At 51.7% G+C, this 11,394-nt stretch overlaps 1 protein-coding gene across 1 annotated transcript in view; it reads left to right on the top strand.

Moving 5' to 3' along the window:
* LOC147097176 (rap guanine nucleotide exchange factor 3-like) overlaps window positions 1-11,394 on the top strand; it is a 95,620-nt gene that overhangs the window by 63,390 nt on the left and 20,836 nt on the right. Inside the window, 6 exon segments of the mRNA XM_085972541.1 lie at window positions 94-250; window positions 1,739-1,821; window positions 4,706-4,745; window positions 5,974-6,052; window positions 7,519-7,665; window positions 11,198-11,316. Of these exon segments, the coding sequence (XP_085828667.1) occupies window positions 94-250; window positions 1,739-1,821; window positions 4,706-4,745; window positions 5,974-6,052; window positions 7,519-7,665; window positions 11,198-11,316 (625 nt within the window).

Genomic DNA, 11,394 nt, shown 5'->3' on the forward strand with positions numbered 1-11,394 from the left:
GGGCCAAGTACTTTCTTTCTACATTATCGAGCCCAGAATAATAGTCGGTTAAGTGGAGAAAGGGACGACTCCAGTTACGAGTCCTTGATGGCCTCTCACTTACAGCGCCGAGCCCACTGAGGGTTCGGAGACGGAGAGGGCAGCCTACTCGCTTGTGAAGAAGCAGAAGATCGTCCATCTCGTCACTCAGTGGGTGGCTCTACTCGGGAGACACCTGCAGGATGACCCAGCAGCACAGACCTTCCTGGAGGTAAGACGCAAGTGCCAAAACCAAGGGGCAGGGAAAGACCAACTGGCCCTTCAAAGCCCGTGCCACCCTCGCGATGGCCGCGGCCTCGTGACCGAGGCGTTTCCCACCCTCTCCCCTCATCGCCGTGTAATCTCCTGGGAACATAAGAAACAGTAGCAGGAGTAGGCCATTCGGCCCCTCGAGCCTGCTCCACCATTCAATGAGATCATGGCTGATCATCCAAATTCAGTACCCTGTCCCTGCCTTCTCCCCATATCCCTTGATCCCTTTAGCTTTAAGAAATATATCCAACTCCTTCTTGAATATATTTGATGAATTGGCCTCAACTGCCTTCTGTGGTAGAGAATTCCACAGGTTCACCACTCTCTGGGTGAAGAAATTCCTCCTCATCTCTGTCCTAAATGGATTACCCCTTATCTTTAGACTGTGGCCCCTGGTTCTGGACTGCCCCGCCATCGGGAACATCCTTCCTGCGTCTAGTCTGTCTAGTGCTGTTAAAATTTTATAAGTTACAATGAGATCCCCTCTCATTCTTCTAAACTCCAGCGAGTATAATCCCAATCGACCCAATCTCTCTTCATACGTCATCCCTGCCATCCCAGGTATCAGTCTGGTGAATCTTCCCTGCACTCCCTCCATGGCAAGAACATCCTTCCTCAGATAAGGCGATCAAAACTGCACACAATACTCAAGGTGTGGTCTCACCAAGGCTCTGTACAACTGCAGCAAGACATCCTTGTTCTTGTACTCGAACCCTCTTGCTACGAAGGCCAACATACCATTTGCCTTCTTAACCGCCTGCTGCACCTGCATGCTTACCTTCAGTGACTGGTGCACAAGGACACCCAGGTCTCGTTGCACTTCCCCTTCTCCCAATCTATTGCTGTTCAGATAATAATCTGCCTTCCTGTTTTTGCCACCAAGGTGGATAACCTCGCATTTATCCACATTATACTGCATCTGCCATGCATCTGCCCAATCGCCAAACCTGTCCAAATCATACTGGAGTTTCTCGGCATCCTCCTCACAGCACACGCGCCCACCCAGCTTTGTGTCATCTGCAAACTTGGAGATATTACATCTAGTTCCCTTGTCTAGATCATTTATATATATTGTGAACAGCTGGGGTCCTAGGACCAATCCCTGCGGTACCCCACTAGTCACTGCCTGCCACTCGGAAAAAGACCCGTTTATTCCAACTCTTTGCTTCCTGTCTGCCAACCTGTTCTCTATCCAAGTCAGTACCTTGCCCCCAATCCCATGTGCTTTAACTTTACACGCTAATCTCTTATGCGGGACCTTATCAAAACCCTCTGAAAGACAAATACACCACATCCACTGGTTCTCCCTTATCTACTCTACCAGTTACATCCTCAAAAAATTCCGGTAGATTAGTCAAGCACGATTTATCTTTTGGGACATCCTAAGGTGGTGAAAGACGCTGGAGAAATGTGAGTCTTTCTTTCTGTCTGTCTTTCTATGAACAAGGAGTTCGAGGCTAAAGTTGCAAAGGACACTCAACTGAGCGATGCCCTAAAACAAGAGGTCACCGAGCGGAGGAAGACCAAGAAGTAAGTGCAGGAGCTGTTATGCGGGTTGGAGGGGCTAGGATTCAAGAATTGGCCTTCACTCTCTGGAGTGTCGAAGAACGAGAGGCGATCACGTTGAAACGTACAAGATTCTGAAGGGGGATTGAAAGGGTATCTGAGGAAGGATGTTCTTGCTGCAGTTGTACAGGGCCTTGGTGAGACCACACCTTGAGTAGTGTGTGCAGTTTTGGTCGCCTTATCTGAGGAAGGACGTTCTTGCCATGGAGGGAGTGCAGCGAAGATTCACCAGACTGATACCTGGGATGGCAGGAATGACATATGAGGAGAGATTGGGTCGATTGGGCTTATACTCGCTGGAGTTTAGAAGAATGAGGGGATCTCATTGAAACTTATAAAATTCTAACAGGACTAGACAGACTAGATGCAGGAAGGATGTTCCCGATGGCAGGGGAGTCCAGAACCAGGGGTCACAGTCTAAGGATAAGGGGTAAGCCATTTAGGACTGAGATGCGGAGGAATTTCTTCAACCAGAGAGTGGTGAACCTGTGGAATTCTCTACCCCAGAGGGCTGTGGAGGTCAAGTCGTTGAGTATATTCAAGGCTGAGATCGATAGATTTTGGATTCTCGGGGAATCGAGGGATATGGGGATCGGGCAGGAAAGTGGAGTTGAGGTTGAAGATCAGCCATGATCTTATTGAATGGCGGAGCAGGCTCAAGGGGCCATGTGGCCGACTCCTGCTCCTACATCTTATGTTCTTATTGTTGAGTTAAGCAAATTACTAGAATGGTACCAGGGGATGAGGGACTTCAGTGACGTGGAGAGACTGGAGAAGCTGGCATTGTTCTCCTTAGAGCAGAGAAGGTTAAGGGGGAGGTTGACCAGAATGGTACCAGGGGATGAGGGTCTTCAGTTGTGTGGAGAGACTGGACAAGCTGGGGTTGTTCTCCTTAGAGCAGAGAAGGTTAAGGGGGAGATTGACCAGAATGGTTCCAGGGGATGAGGGACTTCAGTGACGTGGAGAGACTGGAGAAGCTGGGGTTGTTCTCCTTAGAGCAGAGAAAGTTAAGGGGGAGATTGACCAGAATGGTACCAGGGGATGAGGGACTTCAGTTACAGGGAGAGACTGGAGAAGCTGGGGATGTTCTCCTTAGAGCAGAGAAGGTTAAGGGGGAGATTGACCAGAATGGTACCAGGGGATGAGGGACTTCAGTTACAGGGAGAGACTGGAGAAGCTGGGGATGTTCTCCTCGGAGCAGAGAATGTTAACAGGAGATTTGATAGAGGTGTTCAAAATCATGAGGGGTCTGTAGAGAGTAGATGGAGAGAAACTGTTCCCATTGGTGGAAGAGTCGAGAACCAGAGGACACAGATTTAAGGCGATTGGCAAAATAACCAGAGGCGACATGAGGATCTGGATTGTAGGGGGCTGGAGAAGGTTACAGAGATAGGGAGGCTTGTAGGGGGCTGGAGGAGGTTACAGAGATAGGGAGGGTTGTAGGAGCTGGAGGAGGTTACAGAGATAGGGAGGATTGTAGGGGGCTGTAGGAGGTTACAGATAGGGAAGGTTGTAGGGGCTGTCGGGGGTTACAGAGATAGGGAGGTGTGTAGGGACTGGAAGAGGTTACAGAGATAGGGAGGGTTGTAGGGGGCTGGAGGAGGTTACAGAGATAGTGAGGGCTGTAGGGGGCTGGAGGAGGTTACAGAGATAGGGAGGGTTGTAGGGGCTGGAGGAATTTACAGAGATAGGGAGGGTTGTAGGGGCTGGAGGAAGTTACAGAGATTGGGAGGGTTGTAGGGGCTGGAGGAGGTTAGAGAGATAGGGAGGGTTGTGGGGCTGGAGGAGGTTAGAGAGATAGGGAGGGTTGTAGGGGCTGGAGGAGGTTAGAGAGATAGGGAGGGTTGTAGGGGGCTGGAGGAGGTTACAGTGATAGGGAGGGGTTGTAGGGGGCTGGAGGAGGTTACAGAGATAGGGAGGGTTGTAGGGGCTGGAGGAGGTTACAGAGATAGGGAAGGTTGTAGGCACTGGAGGAGGTTAGAGAGATAGGGAGGGTTGTGGGGCTGGAGGAGGTTACAGAGATAGGGAGGGTTGTAGTGGCTGGAGGAGGTTACAGAGATAGGGAGGGTTGTAGGGGGCTGGAGGAAGTTACAGAGATAGGGAGGGGTGTAGGGGGCTGGAGGAAGTTAGAGATAGGGAGGGTTGTAGGGGGCTGGAGGAGATTACAGAGATAGGGAGGGTTGTAGGGGCTGGAGGAGGTTACAGAGATAGGGAGGGTTGTAGGCACTGGAGGAGGTTAGAGAGATAGGGAGGGTTGTGGGGCTGGAGGAGGTTACAGAGATAGGGAGGGTTGTAGTGGCTGGAGGAGGTTACAGAGATAGGGAGGGTTGTAGGGGGCTGGAGGAAGTTACAGAGATAGGGAGGGTTGTAGGGGGCTGGAGGAGGTTACAGTGATAGGGAGGGGTGTAGGGGGCTGGAGAAGGTTACAGAGATAGGGAGGGTTGTAGGGGCTGGAGGAGGTTACAGAGATAGGGAGGGGGCGAGGAGGCCATGGAGGGATTTGAAAACGAGGATGATAATTTTAAAATCGAGGTGTTGCCGGAGAGGGAGCCAGTGTGGGTCAGCAAGCACAGCGGGGGGTGATGGGCGAACGGGACTCGGTGCGATTTAGGACACGGGGGCAGCAGAGTTCTGGATGAGCTGAAGTTTAGGGAGGGTGGGAGGTGGGAGGTCAAAGGGCAGGGCTGAGGGTTTCAGCAGCGGATGAGCTGAGGAAAGGGCGGAGACGGGCAATGTTACGGAGGGTTGAAATAGGCGTTCTTGGCAATGGAGAGGATGTGTGATCGGAAGCACATCTCAGGGGAAACCCAGGTGTCAGGAGAATAAAGCTGTTTGTTTTCCTTCTCAGTACGACGGAGAACGTGTCGAACTCAACTCCACAGATGAAGGTGAGTGCAGTCTGTCTCATCGGTGAGTTAAGCAAATTACGAGAATGGTTCCAGGGATGAGGGACTTCAGTGATCGGGAGCAGGAGACATCCTCACTGGCTCAGATTTGTCCCACTTGTAACGTACGGAGTGTCGATCAGGAGTAGTTGATGGGGACAGTGTAGAGGGAGCTTTATTCTGTAACTAACCCCGTGCTGTACCTGCCCTGGGAGTGTTTGATGGGACAGTGTAGAGGGAGCTTTACTCTGTATCTAACCCCGTGCTGTACCTGCCCTGGGAGTGTTTGATGGGGACAGTGTAGAGGGAGCTTTACTCTGTATCTAACCCGTGCTGTACCTGCCCTGGGAGTGTTTGATGGGACAGTGTAGAGGGAGCTTTACTTTGTATCTAACCCGTGCTGTACCTGCCCTGGGAGTGTTTGATGGGGACAGTGTAGAGGGAGCTTTACTCTGTATCTAACCCCGTGCTGTACCTGCCCTGGGAGTGTTTGATGGGACAGTGTAGAGGGAGCTTTACTCTGTATCTAACCCCGTGCTGTACCTGTCCTGGGAGTGTTTGATGGGACAGTGTAGAGGGAGCTTTACTCTGTATTTAACCCGTGCTGTACCTGTCCTGGGAGTGTTTGATGGGACAGTGTAGAGGGAGCTTTACTCTGTATCTAACCCCGTGCTGTACCTGCCCTGGGAGTGTTTGATGGGACAGTGCAGAGGGAGCTTTACTCTGTATCTAACCCGTGCTGTACCTGCCCTGGGAGTGTTTGATGGGACAGTGTAGAGGGAGCTTTACTCCGTATCTAACCCGTGCTGTACCTGCCCTGGGAGTGTTTGATGGGACAGTGTAGAGGGAGCTTTACTCTGTATCTAACCCCGTGCTGTACCTGCCCTGGGAGTGTTTGATGGGGACAGTGTAGAGGGAGCTTTACTCTGTATCTAACCCCGTGCTGTACCTGCCCTGGGAGTGTTTGATGGGACAGTGTAGAGGGAGCTTTACTCTGTATCTAACCCGTGCTGTACCTGCCCTGGGAGTGTTTGATGGGACAGTGTAGAGGGAGCTTTACTCTGTATCTAACCCGTGCTGTACCTGCCCTGGGAGTGTTTGATGGGGACAGTGTAGAGGGAGCTTTACTCTGTATCTAACCCGTGCTGTCCCTGCCCTGGGAGTGTTGGTACGGGAGATTTGAGTGTTAATTCTGTCCGAAATGTTAAGCGATTTCTCGATCTTTCCACAGCTCCGGAACAGTTTGAACTGGATTGCGAGCCTGGACAGTGATGGGGTCAACAGCCAATGGTTGAGCGCTAGCACTGAAAGTAGGTAGAAATAGGAGCTCGTTTAACAAGAAACTCTCCACCCATCTCACCAGAGCCCCCTGCCCCCGCCCCCCAGCACGTAACTCATTGTCCAGTGAGGTCCGCGGCCACACACCGAGCACAGAGAGACTTCGCATTTCTCCAGCCCCTTTCACCACCTCAGGACGTCCCAAAACACTTCACAGCCAATGAAGTACTTTTTTTGAAGTGTGGTCACTGTTGTAATGTGGGAAATGTGGCAGCCAATTTGCACACAGCAAGCTCCCACAAGCAGCAGTGCGATAAATGACTGGATCATCTGTTTTTTTAGTGATGTTGGTTGGGGGATAAATATTGGCCCCAGGACACCAGGGATAACTCACCCCTGCTCTTCTTCGAAATAGTGCCGTGGGATCTTTCACATCCATCTGAAAGGGGTGTCGGTTTAACGTCTCATCTGAAAGATGTGACCTCCGACAGTGCGGCGCTCCCTCAGTACTGCCCCTCCGACAGTGCGGCGCTCCCTCAGTACTGCCCCTCCGACAGTGCAGCGCTCCCTCAGCACTGCCCCTCCGACAGTGCGGCGCTCCCTCAGTACTGCCCCTCCGACAATGCGGCGCTCCCTCAGTACTGCCCCTCTGACAGTGTGGCGCTCCATCAGTACTGCCCCTCCGACAGTGCGGCGCTCCCTCAGTACCGGCCCTCCAACACTGCGGCGCTCCCTCAGTACCGCCCCTCCGACAGTGTGGCGCTCCCTCAGTAACGTACTCCCTCAGTACTGCGCCCGACAGTGCGGCGCTCCCTCAGTACTGCCCCTCTGACAGTGCAGCGCTCCTTCAGTACTGCCCCTCCGAAAGTGCAGCGCTCCTTCAGTACTGCCCCTCTGACAGTGCGGCGCTCCCTCAGCACTGCCCCTCCGACAGTGCAGTGCTCCCTCAGTACTGCCCCTCCGACAGTGCTGCACTCCCCCAGTACTGCCCCTCCGACAGTGCGGCGCTCCCTCAGTACTGACCCTCCAACAGTGCGGCGCTCCCTCAGTACCGCCCCTTCGACGGTGTGGCGCTCCCTCAGTACTGCCCCTCCGACAGTGCAGCACTCCCTCAGTACTGCCCCTCCGACAGTGCTGCACTCCCCCAGTACTGCCCCTCCGGCAGTGCGGCGCTCCCTCAGTACCACCCCTCCGACAGTGCGGCGCTCCCTCAGTACTGCCCCTTTATATATCCTTTCTTAGGTAAGGAGACCAAAACTGCACACAGTACTCCAGGTGTGGTCTCACCAAGGCCCTGTACAACTGTAGTAAGACATCCTTGCTCCTGTACTCAAATTCTCTTGCAATGAAGGCCAACATACCACTTGCCTTGCTAACCGCCTGCTGCACCTGCATGTTTGCTTTCAGTACCGCAGCGAGTTTGTCCGGGGAGAGGTGGGGAGCCCCCCTCGCTCCCGTACGTTACTAACCTTTCCCTGTGTCCTCGTGCCCCTTGCAGTCGTTTACCAGATACACCGGCCGGACCATTCGTACCTGCGCTTGCTGCTGCCTGTGGGATCTTCCGTGCGAAAACTGATCTCTGTCCTGGAGGAGGACTGTGCCCGTCAAGGAGAACATATTCTGGTGCAGCTCAATTCAGCTGGGGGTGAGTACCCGGGGTTACGCAGGGGAACTGAGGAGAACTTTCCCCCCCCCCCCCCCAACTCAGAGTGTTGTCGAGATTTAAAAAAAAAATCATTCACGTCGCTGGCAGAGGACAGCATTTATTGTTCATCCCCTCATTGCCCCTTGACCGTAAGAACATAACAAATAGGAGCAGGAGGAGGCCATTCGGCCCCTCGAGCCTGCTCCGCCATTCAATGAGATCATGGCTGATCATCCAAATTCAGTACCCTGTCCCTGCCTTCTCCCCATATCCCTTGATCCCTTCAGCCTTAAGAAATATATCCAACTCCTTCTTGAATATATTTAATGAATTGGCCTCCACTGCCTTCTGTGGTAGAGAATTCCACAGGTTCACCACTCTCTGGGTGAAGAAATTCCTCCTCATCTCTGTCCTAAATGGCTTACCCCTTATCCTTAGACTGTGACCCCTGGTTCTGGACTCCCCCGCCATCGGGAACATCCTTCCTGCATCTAGTCTGTCCAGGCCTGACAGAATTTTATAAGTTTCAATGAGATCTCCTCTCATTCTTCTAAACTCCAGCGAGTATAAGCCCAATCGACCCAATCTCTCCTCATACGTCATTCCTGCCATCCCAGGTATCAGTCTGGTGAATCTTCGCTGCACTCCCTCCATGGCAAGAACATCCTTCCTCAGATAAGGCGACCAAAACTGCACACAATACTCAAGGTGTGGTCTCACCAAGGCCCTGTACAACTGTAGCAAGACATCCTTGTTCCTGTACTCGAACCCTCTCGCTACGAAAGCCAACATACCATTTGCCTTCTTAACCGCCTGCTGCACCTGCATGCTTACCTTCAGCGACTGGTGCACAAGAACACCCAGGTCTCGTTGCACTTCCCCTTCTCCCAATCTATTGCCGTTCAGATAATAATCTGCCTTCCTGTTTTTGCCACCAAAGTGGATAACCTCGCATGCATCCACATTATACTGCATCTGCCATGCTTCTGCCCAATCGCCCAACCTGTCCAAATCATACTCGAGTTTCTCGGCATCCTCCTCACAGCACACACGCCCACCCAGCTTTGTGTCGTCTGCAAACTTGGAGATATTACATCTAGTTCCCTCGTCTAGATCATTAATATATATTGTGAATAGCTGGGGTCCTAGCGGTACCCCACTAGTCACTGCCTGCCACTTGGAAAAAGACCCGTTTATTCCAACTCTTTGCTTTCTGTCTGCCAACCAGTTCTCTATCCAAGTCAGTACCTTGCCCCCAATCCCACGTGCCTTAACTTTATACGCTAATCTCTTATGCGGGACCTTATCGAAAGCCTTCTGAATGTCCAAATACACCACATCCACTGGTTCTTCCAATTCCTCCTCATCTCAGTCCTGAATGGCCGACCCCTTACCCTGAGACGGTGACCCCTGGTTCTACAGCCAGGGGGGAAACAGCCTCTCAGCATCTACCCTGTCAATCCCCCTCAGGATCTGGTATGTTTCAATGAGATCACCTCTCACTCTTCTAAACTCCAGCGAGTATAGGCCCATTCTACACAATCTCTCCTCATAGGACACGATGGGCCAAAGGTCCTCCTTCTGCGCTGTAGGTTTCTATGGTAAGAGTTGATAGACTAGTAAATGTTGGTATGCTGAGGGACCTGGGTGTCCTTGTACACGAATCACAGACAGTTAATGTGCAGGTACAGCAAGCAGTAAGGAAGGCAAATGGCATGTTGGCCTTTATTGCAAAGGGGGTTGGCGTATAAGAGTAAGGAAGTCTTGCTCCAATTGTACAGGGCCTTGGTGAGACCACACCTGGAGTACTGTGCACAGTTTTGGTCTCCTTATCTAAGGAAGGAGATACTTGCCTTGGAGGCGGTGCAACGAAGGTTCACTAGATTGATTCCTGGGATGAGAGGGCTGTCCTATGAGGAGAGATTGTGTAGAATGGGCCGATACTCTCTGGAGTTTAGCAGAATGAGAGGTGATCTCATTGAAACGTACAAGATTCTGAGGGGGATTGACAGGGTAGATGCTGAGAGGCTGTTTCCCCCCTGGCTGGAGAGTCTAGAACCAGGGGTCACAGTCTCAGGATAAGGGGTCGGCCATTTAGGACCGAGATGAGGAGGAATTGGAAGAACCAGTGGATGTGGTGTATTTGGACATTCAGAAGGCTTTCGATCAGGTCCCGCATAAGAGATTAGCGTGTAAAGTTAAGGCACATGGGATTGGGGGCAAGGTACTGGCTTGGATAGAGAACTGGTTGGCAGACAGGAAGCAAAGAGTTGGAATAAACGGGTCTTTTTCCGAGTGGCAGGCAGTGACGAGTAGGGTACCGCAGGGATCGGTGCTAGGACCCCAGCTATTCACAATATATATAAATGATCTAGACGAGGGAACTAGATGTAATATCTCCAAGTTTGCAGATGACACAAAGCTGGGTGGGCGTGTGTGCTGTGAGGAGGATGCCGAGAAACTCCAGTACGATTTGGACAGGTTGGGCGATTGGGCAGAAGCATGGCAGATGCAGTATAATGTGGATGAATGTGAGGTTATCCACTTTGGTGGCAAAAACAGGAAGGCAGATTATTATCTGAACAGCAATAGATTGGGAGAAGGGGAAGTGCAACGAGACCTGGGTGTCCTTGTGCACCAGTCGCTGAAGGTAAGCATGCAGGTGCAGCAGGCAGTTAAAGCGGCAAATGGTATGTTGGCCTTCATAGCGAGAGGATTCGAGTACAGGAGCAAGGATGTCTTGCTGCAGTTGTACAGGGCCTTGGTGAGACCACACCTTGAGTATTGTGTGCAGTTTTGGTCGCCTTATCTGAGGAAGGATGTTCTTGCCATGGAGGGAGTGCAGCGAAGATTCACCAGACTGATACCTGGGATGGCAGGAATGACGTATGAGGAGAGATTGGGTCGATTGGGCTTATACTCGCTGGAGTTTAGAAGAATGAGAGGGGATCTCATTGAAACTTATAAAATTCTGAAAGGACTAGACAGACTAGATGCAGGAAGGATGTTCCCGATGGCGGGGGAGTCCAGAACCAGAGGTCACAGTCTAAGGATAAGGGGTAAGCCATTTAGGACTGAGATGAGGAGGAATTTCTTCACCCAGAGAGTGGTGAACCTGTGGAATTCTCTACCATACAAGGCAGTTGAGGCCAATTCATTAAATATATTCAAGAAGGAGTTGGATATATTTCTTAAGGCTAAGGGGATCAACGGATATGGGGAGAAAGCAGGGACCCGGTATTGAATTTGGATGATCAGCCATGATCTCATTAAATGGTGGAGCAGGCTCGAGGGGCCGAATGGCCTCCTCCTGCTCCTGTTTCTTATGTTCTTATGTATAACTAGAGACAGTAATAAGTTCCATTGAATCTACAGCACAGAAACAGGCCATTCGGCCCCATGTGCAGGTGTCTATGCTCCACTCACAGTGTAGAGGGATCTTTACTCTGTATCTAATCCCGTGCTTCCAACTCAGCCACGGATGACTTGTGGGCTGGGAGTGGAGGAATGACGCAGATTGTTTCTCTTGCAGACCAGGTTGAACTGAGGCCGTCGGATAGATCAGTATACACTTCACTCCGCCTAAACGAGCGACTCTACTTCTGTAACAGGGACCAACAGAAAACACTGGTAAATGTCTTCACCATCTATTGAATCTCACTCACCCCAGCCCGACGTCGCACTCGCCCCAGCCCGACGTCGCACTCGCCCCAGCCCGACGTCGCACTC

This window comes from Somniosus microcephalus, chromosome 33 (genome assembly GCF_052327205.1).
Source record: "Somniosus microcephalus isolate GS21.2 chromosome 33, FLI_Smic_1.0, whole genome shotgun sequence".
Lineage (NCBI taxonomy): Eukaryota > Metazoa > Chordata > Chondrichthyes > Squaliformes > Somniosidae > Somniosus > Somniosus microcephalus.